Source organism: Miniopterus natalensis, chromosome 2 (genome assembly GCF_054644295.1).
Source record: "Miniopterus natalensis isolate mMinNat1 chromosome 2, mMinNat1.hap1, whole genome shotgun sequence".
Taxonomy (NCBI): domain Eukaryota; kingdom Metazoa; phylum Chordata; class Mammalia; order Chiroptera; family Miniopteridae; genus Miniopterus; species Miniopterus natalensis.
Window position 1 is genome coordinate 119817929 of NC_142082.1, and position 19977 is coordinate 119837905.

Consider the following 19977-nt stretch of genomic DNA (forward strand, 5'->3'; position numbering starts at 1 on the left):
ATGGATAGAATATTAACTCAGTATGGTATAGCTGGTTAACTTGTACACTCCCCCTAACAGTATTTTTATTCACGGGGGGGGGGGAATTACTTCTGATTAAACAATAATAAACGCACGGAAATTTTGCTTAAATTTTGGTTCTATGTAGCATAAATAATAACAGGGGTATTTAAGGGGGAAAAATGGAGATCACTGGCTTAATTAAATTTAGATTTACATTACATTTTTACCTTTTTAGTTACCAAAAAATAAGGGAAAGATATAGCAAGAGGGATTACGTGACTATGCAATTTGCCCAAGAACACACAGCAAATGAGAAACCGTGAGACACCTATTCCAAGGTTATTTTCACTACATCCTAGAGTTTCTCTAGTTTCTCTCAATCATAATTTACCAAGACAGTTAATATCTCTAGAAACTGTCTCAGCAGAAGTATGAAATATATACACTTCAAAAAGAAGGTCGGTGTAGCTGCAGTAAGTGGAGGAGGGGAGAATGGTAAGAGATGAAGTCAGAGAGGAAAGAGGTACAGAACACTGAAGGCCGTGGGGAGGATTTAGGGTCTTACTCTGAATGACACAGAAGCCATTCTACAAGACAGAAGTAGCACAGTCTAGCTTGTATTTCAAAACATGACACAGCTCTTGCAGAGACAGTAAACTGTAGGCAGGTACACTGCAAACAAGAAAACCAGGAAGGGACTTTCAATTGTTCAGGCAAGAAAAGATAACAGATTAGAATGATTAGCAACAGGCGTGAGATTCAAAATACATTTTAATGTAGTGCTGGCGGGCTCTGCTGATAGAGGGTGCTGTGAGAGAGAGTCAGTAAGGGCCTCAAGATTTTTCCTCTGTGCCGCCAGAAAAATGGAGGTGTCTTTAAATTGGTTTGGTAATGACTACATGTTATGGATAATAGGATAACTGTTAAAAATTTAAAAATAAATAAATGAAAGAAGGTGGAGAGATATGGACAAAGAGAGGCTTTACATGATTTAGAAATAAAATTTGTTCTGTCAAAAGATTAAAAAAAATTCGTACTTCCAAAAATTTAATGTCATGTAAATTCTTATGACTTGATGTTAACAAGAGAGGAAAATGCAGGATATAAATGTGCATAAATGGCACAAATCTACTTTCATCATAAGCAGTTATATAGAAATATATTCACAGGGGGAGGAGGGAAAGACCAGCCAGAAATGCACCAACATGATAACAGGATGTCTGTAAAACAGGACAATGAATAATTTTCATTGCATGTTTTTTTTGTGTGTGTGGGTTTTTTTCAGTTTCCTAAGATAACACTGCTTTTATAAACAGAAATGACAATATATATTTTAATGAATAAATTATCTAAGAAGACTCTAAAATAATTAAATGATCATGCTGTTGAAAATTTTATGCATCAGATTTTTTTTTAAATCCTTATTTATTTTATGTGACAAAAACTCATAACTAAGTTAAATTAGAATAAATGATTTAGGAAAATTACCACTTTCTGCAGTTTGGAAGAGAAATGGGTCACTAAACACTCCAATGCCAGCACTGTTTTCAGCAGCCACCTGGAGTAGATCAAAAGAATTATGCTCAAGCCTTCTGCTCTCTAATTAAACAGAATCTGAAATAATAAAACTTTGACTTGTATTATTATTTGGCAAATGATAAAGACACTTTTCCTTCTAATTCCCATAATATTCCCAAAGTGTAAGGCACACATTTTCATTTCCCCTACGGATATATTTGCAGCATAGTTTCAATCAACAGATTTCTCATATTTTTAATAGAAAAATTAATAATCAAGTTTTATAGTTTATTAATAGTAACAATAACAATGGTTATTTATGGTGCAACTTCTATGCAGGAGGAAATCTTCAAGCAATTTTACAAATCTCACTTTAGCCATATAATCAAAACGTGAGGTAATGTCAACAATTTATAAATGAGAAAAATAGTTGAGAGAGGTCAAGTATCTTGCCTGAAGTCCTATAGGAGGAAAAAGTGATAGAACCAGAATTCAGTCGACATTGGGCTTATTTTTAAAGCTCAACCTCTTTCTACTATAATCACTCTATGCAAGACACTACAATTATTTCTGTAACAACTACGAGACCATAGCTATGGCATCTGGCTTTAGAGTTTACAATTTAATCAGTCAAATGAACACTCAGGAAAACACTTCTAAAAATAAGCAGGTGTAATTAATCATTTAGACTAAGGATTCTAGAATTTAAAAGAAAGGAATGTTCTTTTTGACTTGGACAGCTAGTCAGACTAGACTAGGCAGAGAAAGCGTCATGAAAGAGATCAAGACTCTTAAGGTCTTTCGAATGCCATAACTGGAGTCAGACAACCTTGATTTAAATTGCAGCTCTTCCAATTCTCAGATAAGTAGATATGGTCAATTAAGTTAACTGTTCTAAGTCACATTTCCCCTTTTTTAAGATGGGAATAATAATGCATATGATAGGATTGTTCTGAGGACTGAATGAAATCACACCTGTAATGTAGTTAACAGGATTTTCCCATTATCACGTAGATTTGATACCTACATTTGAAGATGTCAAATGTCACGTGCCAGATACCTTTTGGAATTCTGTAATGACTAATATTTATTTGAACATCATAAAAGACACAACAATGATTTATAAAGTGTGGGGTGAAAAGAAGAATAAAGTCTTCCCGATAGGGCCTGAAATAAGAGAATTCAAAGGAATAAAAACTTAACAGAAGGAAAACAAACGATTCAATTAAAAAATGGGTAAAGGACCTAAATAGTTACTTCTCCAAAGAGGACATACAGATGGCCCATAGACATATGAAAAAATGCTTAACATCGATAATCATCAGAGAGATGCAAATTAAAAACACAATGAGGTATCACTTCACACCTGTCAGAATGGCTCCATCAACAAGTCAACGAACTACGAGTGCTGGTGAGGGTGTGGAGAAAGGGGGACCTACTGCTGGTGGGGATGCAGATTGGCGCAGCCACTGTGGAAAGCAGTATGGAGGTTCCTCAAGAGATGAAAAATTGACCTGCCATTTGACCCAGCAATCCCACTTCTAGGAATATATCCTAAGGAACCCCAAACACCAATCACAAAGAACTTATGCACCCCTATGTTCATAGCAGCACAATTCACAATAGCTAAGATCTGGAAACAGCCCAAGTGCCCATCAGTAGATGAGTGGATAAAAAAGCTGTGGGACATTTACACCATGGAGTACTATGCAGCTGTAAAAAGGAAGGATCTTATAGCCTTTGGGACAGTATGGAGGGAACTAGAAAGTATTACTCTAAGTGAAATAAGCCAGTCAGAGACAGACAAGTACCAAATGGTCTCACTTATATGTGGAATATAATAAATAAAAAAACTTGATGAACAAAGTGGATCCAGAGACATAGAAGCATGGAACAGACTGAGGGGTCTCAGAGGGATAGCAGGGGGAGGGGGTGTGTGGGTGGGGAGAGATTAATCAGGGAACTTGTATGTTTATGGGCATGGCCCATGGACACGGACATTGGTGTGGGGAGGGCCTGCGGGTGGAATGGATGTGGGATGGAGGGGATCAGTGGGGTTAAAAGGGGACATCTGTAATGGCCTCAACAATAAAGATAATAAATACATAAATACATAAATAAATAAATAAATAATAAAACTAATTTTAGGTAAAAAAAAAAGGAATAAAATTTCAAACGCCACAAAAATAGATCAAAATAGATCCAAGCAGAACTAGGTTGGCTTACCTTTCTGTCAGCAATAGCTTCTTATGTCACATTAAAATTTAATCTTTATTTATTACCTTCAACAGGGTATTTTCACATATAAATTAATATGAATATGTGCTTGTTTATAGAAAATATCATTAGTATGTCATTTTCAGATGTCATTGAGAAAAAGGTTTCCCCCTCTTTAACCTATTTCTGCAATGAGATCGCCATCACAAATCTTTGATTTCGATCTCTGCATCAGTAAAAGTTTTTTACTTTTCTCATTTGGGAGATTCCCTACTATTGGTATATGCTCTCCAGTTCTTCTTATGTTCTTTGATTTCACAAATAGGCATGCTTCTAGTAGGAAAAACCTTCCAGGCAAAATCTCTTTCCATCATTTCTTACCATCTAGAAGGTCATCCTAGTTATGTATGATCACATATTTATGTAGCTCTTATAGATTTTTTCCTCAACATTCAATTACCTACAAAGCTCAAAGAACTTTTGATGCTATGTTGAAAAAAGATAAGGCAAGAAGATATCTGAACCCTTTACTACCCCCTAGAAATATCACATATATCTTTTCATTGTAAACATTTTCATACAGCCTAATTAATTTAGGATAGTTTTCATAAGTTCTTCATTTAATTTTCAAATAAGATGTTAAGTTTTGCATATTAAATATTATAAAGGACTAAAAATTTTTGTAAGCACATATACACAGTAAATTACTAGGAAATATTAGTGAATGGAGCTAATTTGAATTCATGGTTCTTTAAGAAACTGGCTCATTAGTAACTTCCGTTCCATTATCCAAAATTTTAATAACAGACATACCAATACAACAGGATTAACAGAAATATAACAAAGCTAACTTTGATTTTAATTAAAAAGTAGAATATTTTCTCTTATAAAGCCTAAAATATTTAATTTAAACTCCATTTATTCTTTGAAAAAGTCACTAAGCTAATGTTTTTAAAAATAGGTAAATGACATAAATGCATAAAAGTGAAAAAGGATTATAACATTTCATGTGTTTGTTTTAAAAGCCCCGATGGGCACTGAGGTCATGACTCAAATTGTCATTCTCTTCAGGCACTTCTTTTGTGCAGAAGTAAAGGTTTGACCAGGTGGGAAAAGTTCCTTCACTTTTAAAACAGATGAAATATTTGAATACTGAGTAATTATTATCAAAATAATTACCTTGATTTCATATGTTGTGCCAGGATTAAGATTAGTAAGAAGAACTTCCAGGCTGTCCGGCTTTGCCCTAACTTGTGTATATGCTGTTTGCATCCATGGGCAAACTTCCTTGTACTTTACAACGTAAGAGAGAATCCTGCCATTTGGGTTAGGTGGTGTGTTCCAAGACAGGAGAATCCCAGCAGATCCCACTCTTTCTCCTGCCAGGAAGACTGGAGGCCCCGGTTCTATTTTTTAAAATAAATCATGTTGTTAAAAGGTCAAACAATTATCGTATTTTCACAGTCATAAGTAAGAAAAGTATTTGCAAATGTAGACTTTTGAAGTTCCCAAAGACTAATGGTCACTTAAATGGGAGTTTATCCCCCCTAGAACTTTGCTTCCAAAAAAGAGAAAGAAAAAGATCAAGTGCTTTGGGAAATACCTAAAACATTCCTTTATAAGAATGAAAAAAATGGAATGCTACTAAATACTACATGCCAAGGATACTTCTGATGCTAGAATATTTTCAAAAGAAACTTCCTTGTGCCAGGTTTACACACAAAAACGAAGAAAACAAGAAACAGTCTTACAAACAGAATAATTCTTCCTTAGCAAGTATAGGGAGTTTATTTTCAGGTTCTGTGTTATTTAAATATTGCCATTAGCAGTCTCTGATCTTTTTCACAAACAAATATAGAATAATTATCTTTAGTCTTTGAAAGAAAAGGAAGCTAGAGAACCAGTAAAATGCAAGTTGTAAACAGATCACTTTCTTGAGTTTCAATTTTGCTTTCATTACCAAGCTGCTTTCATGCATATAATGCACATGTTGCTAACATAAGTTTTTCTATCCAACAGATTTATACTGGGCTCCAAATACTTCATTTTAAAAAAGGTAATTGAAAGCATATACTCACTCGTTACATTCGTTGTCACGGTTCTACTGACAGGTGAGCTGTACGTTGTAGCAGAAATGGAAGAGATGGTTACATCGTACCTAGTACCAGGAACAGCGCTGGAAACATCAACCTAGAACACCAAAAACAAATAATTGCAATAAAACTCTTCCTGGAAAGCAAGAAAGCTAAAATAATGAATCCATCACAATCAGAAGAATATGGTAACTTGACTGTGTAACTCTGCACTGCTTAAAATATCACGAGTTTCACACTACTAAAAAATACAAACATGTTCTATCACATAATTATTCACTAAACACAAACTTACAAAACATACTGCACTGTCAAAGCTAAATCAGTACTTCTATCTAGGCTAGTTCACTGCCACAAGAAACAACTGTTTCAAGAGTCTTAAGAAATCTGTAGCCCATTGCTCAGCCCTAGTTTTCAAGAGTGTATATGAAATACCTGTGTCTCTGAAGTTCCAATAAAAACTAAAAATAAAAGGATAAAAATATCCATCATTATTACATTTTTCAGGCAGTGGAATCACATTGATGGCTCTGGAGAGAAACGTTGCCTGCATTAATGATTTAAAGACAGATCCTCCTGGCAAGTGCACAATTAATGAGCCTGGATTACTCAATAGCTCTGCCCTTTCTTTGTTAAACTATTCATGAACCCTTGGATGGCTGGCTGTAGGTTCAGGGTAGACTTTAAAAAAAAAAAAAAAAAAGGGCATAGACGTTGCTAAGGTAACAGTCCGCCCGATGCTGAAACTTAAACTCATCAATTTCGCATCTGTGTTTTTGTCTTCATCCTCTGCCTTTAAAAACTCTCAAAGGAGTAAGTTTTCACGGTGAGTGAGTTTCATAGAGAACTTTCCTAATAGGACCAAATATAAATACAAGTTGGCTCGACAAGTGTGATAATGAAAAATATACCTGATACTCTCCACCTCCCAGATCTCTGATAGTAACAAAGCCGCTGTCAGGAACCAGATCCACGTGAAACCCTCCGGCGTGGCCCGAGCGCAGGCTCCAGCGCAGAGAAAAGGAATGGGCGGAAATATTGAAGGCGCTAAGTGGCTCGGGTTTTTCCGGTTCTGACATGGAAAAATAGAGGTTTCACATATGGTTATTCTCCTAAAGCTTCAAAGGAAAAAATGAAAATCGATAGTCTAAGGGTCAGGTTTCAAACTAATCACATTGTTAGAAAGCACCAAGTCCTTCAAATTATGTCTAGCTACACGGAGGTGTTAGGTATGAGTATCGTATCTTTAACAAGAACTAATTTTTAAGTATAATTATCAGAAATAGTATATCGATATAGGTATCTGTTTCTGGAATATTTTTTAACCTACTAAAATCTGTTTGTGGACTATAGTGTGTTTTAAAGCTAGGTTCTAATGGAAAAATTGAATCATTTTTAGCTAAGTAAGTACAAATTATCCAATTACCTGGATATTTACCAAATTGAAGACAACTGGGAAAAATATAACCAAAATCGGCCAGGCTTTTTAAAGGGTTACAGATCCTGATAAATATTTAGTTATGTGTTTCTTTTAAAGGAAAGCTAAGTTTTCATGGGGGAGAGGAAGTATGATAGTTTTTAAACAGTAGGTCCTGATTGTCCTAGCTATTTCAACCCTAATTTTCTGCCTTTGCTTCCTGTTTCTCAAGTTTTGCGTATGCCGCCTGCATCTCCTTGAAGGGCGTTTTGTACATAAAGTTCTTCGGACTGGTTGCCAATGAGTCGGGATTTCAGGCTGCTTTATCTTTAGTGTGGATTTCAGATGAACAATATATGAGAATTTATGATGCCAAGTATGTGAAAACGTACCTGATACAGATCCAATGTAACACTGTTTCCAAAAGAAAGGAGTCTGGGATTAATCATTGACCTCCACTTACCATTTTAAAGCCCCCCCTACCGGAGATGATTTGAACGGATATAACTTTTAACAAAAATTTCCTAACGAAACTGATAATGGCACATTGCACAAAATAGAAATCTTAACAGAACAAGTCGATTTCTCTTTTTAGGAGAGGTGGGGGATACTTTTAGAATGATTTTTCTTTACCCCTTTTGAAAAGTTCCTTTTATGCTTTTAATGTTTCCCTAGCACCTGAAACTGATCAATCAACTTCCACCATGACATTTTCAAAGATACAGTCATTCTCTTGGCATCATCTCCAAACTGTCCATGTAGTGAGCACTGTAGTTTTATAAAAAAACCTCTAGAAATATAGTAATCCCGGCCAGTGTGGCTCAGACACCAAAAGGTGTCTAGTTTGATTTCTGGTCAGGGCGTGAGTGGGAGGCAACCGATCGATGTTTCTCTCTCACATCGATGTTTCTTTCTATCATCTCTCTATCTTTCTCTATTTCCCTTCCTTCCTCTAAGATCAATTTTTAAAAATTAGGAATATTGTAAACACAGGGTAAAAGATCAGAGAAATACCCAGCTTGTGATGGGTACAATCCCTTTGCTCTTCACAGCGGCTGGCATTCATCCTGGGTCATTCTGCATTCGGACCTATGCCCTCGGTATGCTGAGGCTTGAGAGAAGAGAGCTTCACTGTCCTCACCAGCCCACATTAAAACAGGCAAAAGTCTAACATGACAAAAATCCGATTCACTGCTACTAACAATTACTGACTTATATGAGGGTAATACTATTGCTTCAAGGGTCACAGAAAATAACTGATATCCACGAAGTCTTAGGTAAGAACCTAGAAAAAGACCTCAGCTGAGACTTTGCAAGAAAAAGGAAGGTCGGAGCAGTGCAGTTCTGCTTACTGAGATGGTGGTGAGATAGGATGCAGTTTCCTAGACTGGGGTTTAAGGTTACACACCGAAGAACTCTTGGCGAAGAGTGAAGTCTGTCTCACCAAGAGGAGGAAGAATATATTTGTCTGGAAATTCGCCAATCTGATCAGGAGAGAAGGCCTGAAAACTTCAAGACGGTTTGGTAAAGGCCTTTCAAAGCAGAGTGGGTGGAAGCTCCGGAAATGGGCAAAGTTTAGAATAACTGAGAAAAACCAGCCCAAGTTCCTGGGATCACATAAGAAAGAGAAACAGTCTGATGAACATGCAGGCCGTAAAAAAGATTTCAGATTTTTCTTCCTCCCTAAATACAATGAAAATCCATCTTTTTAGAAAATTTTCTTTTTAAACTTTAAAATTGTTTATTTCTGGGATTTTTTAAAAATTTATTTTTATTGTTGAGAGTATGACAGATGTCCCCCACTTTCCCCCTCTACCCGGATACCGCTCATTACTGTCTGTGTCCATGGGTGATGCATATACACATAAAAATTCTTTGGTTAATCTCTTCCTTTCCCCACTTCCCTCTGAGATCTCTCAGTCTGTTCCATGTTTCCATGTCTCGAAATTTTAAGCAGGAAAGCAACCTGGTCTGTTTTTGTTGTTGTTTTAATTTTAAAAGATTACTCTGGAATGGTATATGAGTAGTGTATGATTCGGAAAGAGGCAAAAATGGCTGTGAGAACCCCTGGCCAGCTAACTCGGTTGGTTGGAGAGCCAACTCCATGCACCAAGGCTGCAGGTTCAATCCCCAGTCAGGGCACACACAAGAAGCAGCCAGTGAATAGGTGGAACAAATCGATGTTTCTCTTTCTCTCTCCTTCCTTTCTCTCTCTAAAATCAATTTTAAAAATGGTAGCAAGAAGCCAGTTAGTGGTATATTGTTAAGTCTGGGCAAAGAGGAGTGAGCCCTGCCCTCAGAAAAAGGTAGTGGAGGTGGAGCAATGCTTAAGTCATGTGGAAGAACGCAGCTTTTTGTATATGAGCTGGAAGATTCAATTAACTGAAAGTAGACCCTGTGTAAATACATGGTCTGCACTCCATGGAATTTAGTCTCTCAAAAGTTAGGAAAATATGAAACAAAAATATTACTCTCAACCTAATTGTAACTGTTAAACAATAAACACAGCAGTGGGTATGTTTGGAGTTTTAAGAGAATAAAAAATCACAATGTACTCCATTTAATTAGGGTTAGCAAAAGGAATTCTAGGGTGTAGTTTGATATTTTTTTAGACCAAAAGATAATCTTCAGAACCCTAAATCCTTAGAATTTAATAGATGTCCTGTGATCAAACCGCTTTGTCAAATAATTCCTTTTTTACACTAAATGGCTTCTTTTATTGCAGGATATCTCAGAGCCTTAAATATGCTTAAATATGTCTCTTATGTTTCTCTAAACCAGTACTGCCCAATAAAAATATAATGTAAGCCACACCAAAAAAGTAAACAGAAACATGTAAAAATAATTTTAGTAATATATTTTACTTAACCCAATATATCAAAAATATCATTTCATATATAATCAATAAAAAATTAATGAGATGGTTACTTTTTTTATACTGTTTTTGAAATCTCATGTGTCTTTCACATTTACAGCACATCTGAATTTGAACTAACCATATTTTAAGCTTTAACAGTCACATGTTGCTAATCACTACATACTAGTGCACCCTAAAGCATTTCCCAACCTTCTCCTTGACATTTCAGTAAATTTACCTAAACTGCATTTTGAAAAGCTGAGAAAAAAACAGAAATATCCTTTGATTGGTGTCTGTAAGGGAAAACAGCTCAAAAGAGTTGGGAGAACCTCAAAAACAAAATTCTGATACAAACTCTGGTACATTAACCTTTGAAAAAGAGAGTAAAAATATAGGGTGTCCCAAAAAATGTATACACACACCGAATAATTATAAAGGCAGTGTTTATTAAAATACATTTCATTTTCAAAATTGAGCTATCAGCGGTTAAAGTGTGTATACATTTTAGGGGGACACCCCGTAGATTCAAAATGGAACAGTACATGGAACACCTCAGTAGATTCTGACTCCTAAAAGATTGCATACAAAGTGAGACCAAAATGTTACATAGCAGAATATTCACAAAAGAGCTGCACAAACCTATCAAAGCAGTACCAAGAAAACAAAAACCTACAATGCACAGCTTTTAAAAAATAAAATGTAAAGACTTAAAATTAAGTTTCATTGCATTATTACTAACTTTTATTACTTCCTTTGTACCAACACTATATATGATAAGCTTTGAATATCATATTTAAATTTCTGTGATTAAATCATAGGTTGGACATAATATATACTATGACCAATGGGATACTCACGCACTGGACATAAAAAATAATAAGAACTAACTCTTACCAAGTTTATAATACACTATACACTGTGCTAAGCGCTTTCACACACTGTTTTATGTAGCAGTAATAACAATTCACAAGTAGATACTATTATTATTGCCATTTTAAAATGAGAAAATTGAGGAACAAAGAATTCAGGTAACTTCTCCAAGGTCTCAAAGCTAACAAGTAAATGGTAGAGCAGGATTTAGATGCAGGATCAACAGCTTCAGAGCTCAAGCTTAATTAAGATTGTAAACCTTAAAACAGAGATGATCCTCGATTACCCAGGTAGGCCCAATCTAAACACACAGGCCCTTAAAAATAGAAGAGAAATCCCTGGCCAGTGTGGCTCGGTTGGTTGGGCATTGTCTGGTGCACTGAAAAGTTGCTGGCCCGGGCTGGCGGGGGGGGGGGGGGGGGGGGGGGAGTGGTCTTGATCCTGGGTAGGGGGCATGCAGGAGGCAGTCGATAGATGTTTTGCTCTCACACTGATGTTTCTCTCTCTCCCTCTCTAAAAAAAAAAAAAAAAAAAGGCAATAAAAAATATATTTTAAAAAGTGGGAGAGAAAGACAGAATAGTCAGATGTGATAGGAAAGATGGCAGTAGTGAGTTGAAGCATGAGTGCAGCTCAGCCTTCCTTTGCTGGCTCTGAAGATGGACAAAAAGGATCATAAACCAAGAAAGGAGGCATCCTCTAAACCTAGGATCAGTTCTCAGCTGACATCCATCAAGAAAATGGTTACCTCAGTCCTACAACCATAAGGAAATGAACTCTGCAAAAAACCTGAATAAGAAAAAAAATAGATTTTCCTTTAGAACCTATAGAAAGGCGCCTGGCCAGGTGTGGTTCAGCGGTTGAGCATTGACCTAGGATCCAGGCGATCGGGGTTGGATTCCCGGTCAGGGCACAGGCCCGGGTTGCGGGCTCGATCCCCAGTCAGGGGTGCGCAGGAGGCTGCTGATCAATGACTCCCTCATCATTGATGTTTCTACTCTCTCTCCCTCTCCTTTCCTCTCTCTAAAATCAATAAAGATATGTTAAAAAAAAAAAAAAAGAACCTACAGAAAGGAACACAGCCCTTTTAATACTTCGATTTTAGCCTGGTGAGATCTCTGTTGGACTTATGACTTATAGAACTGTGACATAATAAATCTTTTTGTTGTTTGGAGCCACTAAACATGTGTTAATTTGTCAAACACAGTGTGTAACAGCCACATAACATAAATGTCCACAGACTGAGTTATCATTACATGTCTGCTTTGGATCGTCTGTCAAATTCACAACCTTAAAGATCACTTAAGAGTAAGGATATAAGGGGCATAAATGATGATGGCAAAAATAAAATAATAAAATAATAAAATAAATAAAATAAAAAATAAAGAAAAAAATATTTTAAAAAGAGTAATTTAACGAGTTATTGCTACAATCATGTTTTCTTTTGAAAAGTTTAAAATATTGATAGGTTTCACAGCTTCATCTGGATTTTAAAATGATGCTTTAAATTATTCAGAATAGGATTTTGTTATCTTCTCATATAAAAACAGCAAAATCCTGCAATATCGAACTGCTTACACTTCCACAAATACACCAGATCATTTACACCTCCATAATTCTGCATAGGCTGTCCCCTCTCTCTGCGAGGCCTCCTTTCCACACACCCCACATGCCCTCTAGTCTTATCAGAAAACTCCTTACCCTTTTGAAGGTATTACCAGGCTCAAAGAACCTTCTCCATCCATGTTGTGGAAACAGTCATTCCCTTTTCTGTGCAACCACACTGTTTGAACATACTTCCATCACTTCACCTATTAATCTGACTTATGCTATGTGTTTCCTCGCTTCTATTCTTTACTACTCTATGCACATCCTAAGACTATGCTTTTTCATGTGTACAGCACATAGTAGGGCATCAAAGATAAAGAACAAGTTTTTAGGAGAATGGATGACCCCCAGATCAACACTAATTTCACTAGCTGGGCCTCTAATTTGATGTGAAACTAAGTATAATATTGGCTACATTTATTGAGCACTATGTGCCAGAGACTGCTTTATCCAATTTACATTTTAGGTGTGTTTTCTCAAAAACCCTCAGAATAGTCCAACAAAATGAGTACTTTTTGCCTCTGAAATATTTTATAGACTGTAAATTTTCAAATTTAAAAAAATGCATTGAAATTTTATCTTGAACAGTACAATATGCAATACAAATGTGAATTTTTAAAATATCAAAAAGAATTTGTATACCTGCAACAATGCTGATAGATATTCCACATCCTTCAACATTGCCTCTCACTCTGTGTACTGTGATGTTATATATTCCACCAGGAGTCAGATCTGTAACTGTGTACTCAGTCATCATTCCCCAAACGAGATACTCTTTTGCAAATGTTCTGTTTGATACATAAATCTTGTAGTGAGTAAAGTTGGTCTCTGTTGGATTCCACATTAAATGTGCAGAAGTAGTATTCACAGCTTTTAATGTTAAGCCACATATCTTAGATGGTTCTATAAAAAAGGTAAATTATGTGTAAATATAATTGTACATATATATGAAAATATAGCAAACATGAATAATATAATTTAAACACCTATGTAATAATCTTTAAATTTATTCATGTATAATTTCCTGTATGTTCAATTCTGCAAATTGAGAATTAGAATATTATATGTACAGAGAGCTAGATAGAGATATATCCGAGTTTTAGTTTAAGTGGCACATTAACATCCTCCTTTCATTCCCAAGTATCTTTCCCTAACCAATCATAAATCACTTCCAATAGTCATTCTTTTAGACTGTGTCTCCTGAATGCTCATAGCCAGAGTCATTCTCATATGATATAAACATAGGTTTATTAGCTACCACCTAGCAGTTAGCTAATGTTGAATGAAGACGACACAGAACAAATAAGTTAGAGAGGCAGTGAGGAACAGAAGGGCATTTTCAAATGTGGTCTCATTACATCAAATTTTTTAATAATCTTATATATATCACTGCATTTCAATCCACTCATCAATGGAAGTAATGCTGTTTCTTGAAATATTGATCTCCACTGAGAGGGGATCCTACAGACCTCACAGTCTTTCACAATAATTGTTGGTAACAAATACTGTAACTGCTCCCAATCCCAAAACATTATGAAACAGATTTACAATGAATTTACAAACATGAGGGAAAAGAAGGTAGAAGTTCTCTGTTTATCAAAACCCTACATCAGGAGAAAATAAATTGTGCTTATATTATTATGAAATATATATACATGCATATATACATGCACACATGTTCCACATATGTAACATATATCACTTACATATGTATATGTTGACTCCAGATTTTTAAAAACACTCTATGTAGTTCCCAATACATTTAAACATAACTATTTTTTTTAGTTCATATATTTTTAAAGAGTTCTCTTAATATATGTTTATGATCATTATTCCTTTATTTTTAGGCTTTGTGTTTTAAAATAGCTTTATTTATGCTGAGCCAAAATACTTTCAATTTTTTAAAACTATAAAGCAAAGATTTCACTCATAATATATCCTTACTTGTAGTCACTGTTTTCATTACAGATACACTGTAATCTTGGCCTCTAACTGTCTTCACATGAAACATGTAGTCCGCACCGGGAGTCAAATTCTTTACTATGGCTTTGTTTCCATAAACAATTATTTTAAATAGCTTTTCCTTTCTAGATGCCATACAGTAAGATACCTAGAAAGAGGAGAGATTAAATTTATGTTGTTCATGGCTTAAAAAGTATTTACTTAGCACCAACTTTGTACTAGTCACATTCACATAAGTTGCTACTGTGAGCTCGGGGCCGTGATCCTTCCTACCTTCACCAAGAAGTAATTTGGGGCCGAGTAACAGTCAAGTTCACACCGTAATAAACACAGAGGACTGAACTAGAAGTTACTCACTAAAAGACCAACAGTCTCAAAACAGTTTTTCCATCTCATTTCCATATGCTCTGACTTACATGTGCATACATAATAGATTACTACAGAATGACTGGGGCTTTCCCTGTTGGTTGCCTGAAGGCAAACAAATATTATGTAATGTTGCACAACCGCTCTCCCAGCTCCCTGTAAGCAGAAGACAGGAGGGGGAGAGGGCAGGACCGACCAAAGTCTCAGGTTTCCAGCCTAGGGAAGACCACCAGGATGTTTTCCCGGCTGCCCGAGAGGCGGGAAGCAGGGCTTCTGCCCAGGTCCTACGCTCCAGCTAATGAGGAGGCCCCGTGCATCCCCGCCATAAGCTGAGGGCGCCTGCTAGGGAACACAATACCGCCCAGTAGGTCATGTACTCAGGCAGCAGATGTTTTGCTCATGTGTCTGGCTGATCACAGAAAACGAAAATTAGAAAAAGAGAGAAAAGAAAAAATAAAGAGCCATGGAGCCATTTGTACACCCACCCTTGCCCTGACAAAGATGCCAGGGCCTCCTGACCACAGGGGGAGGTCAGGCTCGAGCTGTCTTCCCAGTACCTCACCCAAGACGGCTGGCCTCTGTGCCAACAGACCCCAGCAGCAGAAAGCAGCAGGACATAATGCCACAGGAAAGAACCGAGAGGGGTTTAAACAGGTTGATCCAGAGCTGGTCTGTCATGTCAAAGAAGTGGGCAGTGGAGATAGCCCCCAGGACCTCCTGGGAGCTCATGCATGTGCCTCAGGAGAGAGCCAGTGTTTGCAGGAATGTTAAACAGATGTCACTGGGCGTCAGTCAGCGTTAGTCAGGGGAACAGACGAAACCAGCAAGAGGGAGAACAAAAACAGACACCGGAATAAAGAAGGCGCTTCCATTTTTGGTTAAATGAATGAATCACAAATGTCACACCTCATGCCAGCCCATCTTTTATCATAACCTGAGCCAATCAATTTTTCATTAAAGCTTTGAGAATTGGCATTGCCTTTAGAAATTTTCAGTGGAGTAATCTGATAGTTCCAATACCTTGGGGATTTTTTAATCATTAAAGGCTACTTATAATGATCTTTATTCTTTTTCACTCCATATTTCATGTTTGTAAAACAGAAACACATTTCTAAATGAGAGCAATCACATTAATTTTGTGTATTATTTCAACTTTATTATGCTTTGAAAAACACTGTTACATGGTACGAGTGAAACAAATTTTCTAATTTTCTAAGCAGACGCGTTTATCACTGTCTTGTGGGGAGAGGGTTTTGTTACTGGAGGAAGATGATCATTAGGTCTAGAAGCATATCATTGCTTATTGATTTAGAAGGTGTCACTGGCAATCACCTGCTGGTCCGGCATATGCAAAGATAGAAGGAGTGAGTAGAATGCTGAGTACTTCTGGTCTGTAAAAGGATGGTAGGGCAAAGTGCCATGTGATTGTAGAAGAATATTATCTTAACAGAGTGCTAAATTCAGACATACAAAGTCATATTAAGGCACTAATGAAGAGGTAGAAGGAAAAGAAATTGTCTAGGTGATCTAATGATGAAAATAGGTAAATTTTAAAAAATGAAAAATAGAGGAATGTTTCCCAATTTATGTGGATTACACATGCCTAACAGAAACCAATGGGGGGGAAAAACTTAATTTGTGCTTTATGTCTACTTTTAAAGCATAGTTTGAAGACCTAGGATGATTAATTTTAAATGACGAGTAAAATGATCCCAATTATGCAAGTACACTTTGCTTAGCAACCAGGATACTGTTGCTTAATTCATTAATATTTAACAAATAATCTCATTGGTTGAGTAAGACTAGGATAAGCATTAGTAATATAATATAGTTAATAAAAATAACCTGAATCCTAAAGATGAACATGATCGCTTAAAATAAGTTTCACTTAATAACAGATACATAATTTATAGTCTCTGGGGGGAAAAAAAGTATTCATTTATATAGTACAAAGTAATTCTATAGTTACATATTTTATCCAGCGACAAATAACTGTATGGCCTCAGTTAAACCCCATGGAAAGATCATTCCTTTGGGCATTTGCTTTGAAATAATGTGAATCAGAACAGACAAGTGTAAAAAAATGTGGACCTTTTACAGTTAACTTTTAAAAAGCTTAGATTTTTTCACTAGAGAATACCTACACTGAATATAGGAGTGAACTGAATCATTCTAAAAGGATAGAATATTTCATGAATGATTTATTATTAAAGATGCCCCTATCACTGAATGACATTTACAAATAACAGAATTCTCACCCCTGACTTGGTGAACTTGCCAGTGTAGAGTCTCTTCTCCTCTTTTCCATGCGTCTGAATCCTACCCATTACTAAAAGTTCATCTCGAGTTCCAACTTTTCCTGATAATTATATTCAGTATTGATGTCTTCCTCCGTTATCACCCCAATCATATGTGAGAACACTGGTATTCTAAGTTTTATTTATTTTCCAATTATTTATAGAGCATCTATTTTAGGGCAAGCACTAATTCTACGTACTAGGGATATTATAGTAAATGAGAGAAAAGGCTTCTGATTGTAGGAAATTACATTTCTAGTGAGAGCACCTAACAATAAGCAATTCAATAAATAAATGAATGAGATCAATCAGCGACACCAGGAGTGAATAGAAAGAGCAGTTTTATTTAATTTCGTAATCAGGGGAGAATATGAGATGAGAATATAAGGTATTTGAGCTGTAAACTCAATGATAGGAAAAAATTAACCAAAACTGGAGGCAAGATATCCATGCAGAATAAATGTTAAGCACAAAAGCCTTCTAATGCGGATGTGCTTGAGGAACAGAAAAAGCCAAAGATGATCTCAACATAGTAACTAAGTTGACAGGATATATAGATGAAGGTCCAATTGGATGAAGTCTTGGAGACCACCGCAAGGAGTTTTTGTTTTTTTTAATCTTTATCGTTGAAAGTATTACAGGTGTCCCATTTTTTCCCCCCACTGACCCCCTCCCCCCGCTCCCCCCTCTCCCCAGGCCTCCTATGGAGGGTGTTAAACCAATGAGAGACACTATGTTTTTAACAGTTCTCTCTGGCTCTTATGTGGAAAGTGTACTGTAAAGTATTCAAGAATGGAAACAGACCAGTTAGGAGGTGAAAGGCTATTATCTGTCACCGAGGCTACTAATCTCAGTAAGAAATGACAGTGCCTAGGACAAGAGTGGTGCAGTGGAGATGGAGAGAAGTGGGTACATTAAGGATCTGTTTTAGAGGTAGAAGTGGCAGAACTAACTAGCTGAGGAATTGAGGGATGAATGAATGGGGAGAATCGGAGATAACCAAGCAAGTGATCGCAGGACTGAGTCCTTTCCTGAGATGGGAGATACTGGAAAGAGCAGGGGTGAGGTCACAAGGGAAAGCCTTGCAAGCCACGGTAAGGAATCTTTGAAGAAACACAAAATGATACATTTTATTTTTTACTTTTTAAAAAGAGAATTCTGATTGCCCGGCCGGTCGTGGCTCAGCGGTTGAGCGTCGACCTAGGATCCAGGCGATCAGGGTTCGATTCCCGGTCAGGGCACATGCCCGAGCTGCGGGCTCGATCAATGACTCTCTCATCATTGATGTTTCTATCTCTCTCTCCCTCTCCTCTCCTCTCTCTGAAATCAATAAAGATATATTTAAAAAAAAAAAAGAGAGAGAGAATTCTGACTGATGTACGCAAGGGAAAGGGTAAAGAGGGATTCACATTAAAATTGAAATAGTAATAATTCAATCATTCACTCATTAAAATATTTATTGACTGCTGCTATATGTCAGACACTGGCCTCAGTAATGGTACCAAGAGGTGATCAAAGCAGACAAAAGTCTGCCCTCACAAATGTACATGACAGAGCAGTTGCCAAACACATTATCTCACTGAATTCCCTCAACAGTTCTACAGAATAATAATAATCTTCACTGATAGATGAAAAAATAGGACCAAAGGGTATAAAAACTTGCCCAAGGTCTCACAGCACAGGTGACGCTGAGATTCAAAGCTGTCCCACCAGACCGCCTACCACACCTTGTAAAATCACAGGACAGCTGAACACAGGCATGTATCTCTAAGGTGCATCGTATTAGACGGCTGGCCCTTGAGGTCTGAAAGATAGAAACTGTGGACAAGTACACAGTAACTTCTGAACTCTACCCTTACGGAGAGCTAAAGGGTTCCTCAAGGACACGGTGACATCAGCACAGGTACGTCAACAATAGCGATACAAGATAGCGTGATAAAAGTAACACAGAAAAGGTTAAACTGAAGTTTCACAAAAGCTTTGTGCAGGGAAATGTTACTCCCTGATGATGGGATCAGAGGAGGTTTCAAGAAAGTAGGATTTGATCTGGGCTCTGATGGGTCAATTTTTGCCATCTTCCATCTTATCATTAAATTCAAATGACAACAGTCGCTCTCTGTAACTGTGAAGCCCCTTGTTACACGTGGCCATTGAGTACTTCAAATGTGTTTTGTTGGAACTCAGATTTTTTTAAGTATAAAACAGATACTTGGTTTTAAATAGTATGAAATAATGTAAGATATCTCATTAATAATTTATATATTGTTTACATGTTAATATTTTGAATATGTTGGAGTAAATAAATATATTACTAAAATTAATTTACCTTGTTTCTTTTTACTTTTTTACTGTTTCTATTAGAAAACTTAAAATTACACATATGACTTTCATTTGTGGCTCACATTAGATTTCTACCAGACATCACTCAAAGTTCATAAAAATAGTTAAAATGCATACGAAAGGAAATGGTGAACCTCCCATAAATGTTCTATGTCAACTCTGATTTTTTTCTAAGTTCACAGTGAATTCTCTTACGTCTTAAATATGCAAGTTAATATTTATTTTTATGCTTAGAATAGATTATACCTTCAGTTCCATCATTACAGTTCTGAGATTCTATTTAAAGATATAAATATTTTTGCACTTGCAGTACCCATGAAAAAGGAAGACAGCAATCTAATACTTTCAGAGGATTACTAACTAGAACAAATATTCGGTGTTTAAATGAATTTCACAGTTTGTCTATACGAATAAATGTCCCTTATCTTTTG

At 36.4% G+C, this 19977-nt stretch overlaps 1 protein-coding gene across 1 annotated transcript in view; it reads right to left on the reverse strand.

The window, feature by feature from the left end:
* Positions 1-19977, reverse strand: part of PTPRQ (protein tyrosine phosphatase receptor type Q) — a 237961-nt gene that overhangs the window by 183468 nt on the left and 34516 nt on the right. Inside the window, exons 17-22 of the mRNA XM_087814520.1 lie at positions 14526-14691; positions 13224-13484; positions 6743-6903; positions 5817-5928; positions 4918-5144; positions 1492-1561 (exon numbers count right to left, since the gene is read on the reverse strand). Coding sequence (XP_087670646.1) covers positions 1492-1561; positions 4918-5144; positions 5817-5928; positions 6743-6903; positions 13224-13484; positions 14526-14691 — 997 coding nt within the window. The remainder of the gene's footprint in view (positions 1-1491; positions 1562-4917; positions 5145-5816; positions 5929-6742; positions 6904-13223; positions 13485-14525; positions 14692-19977) is intronic.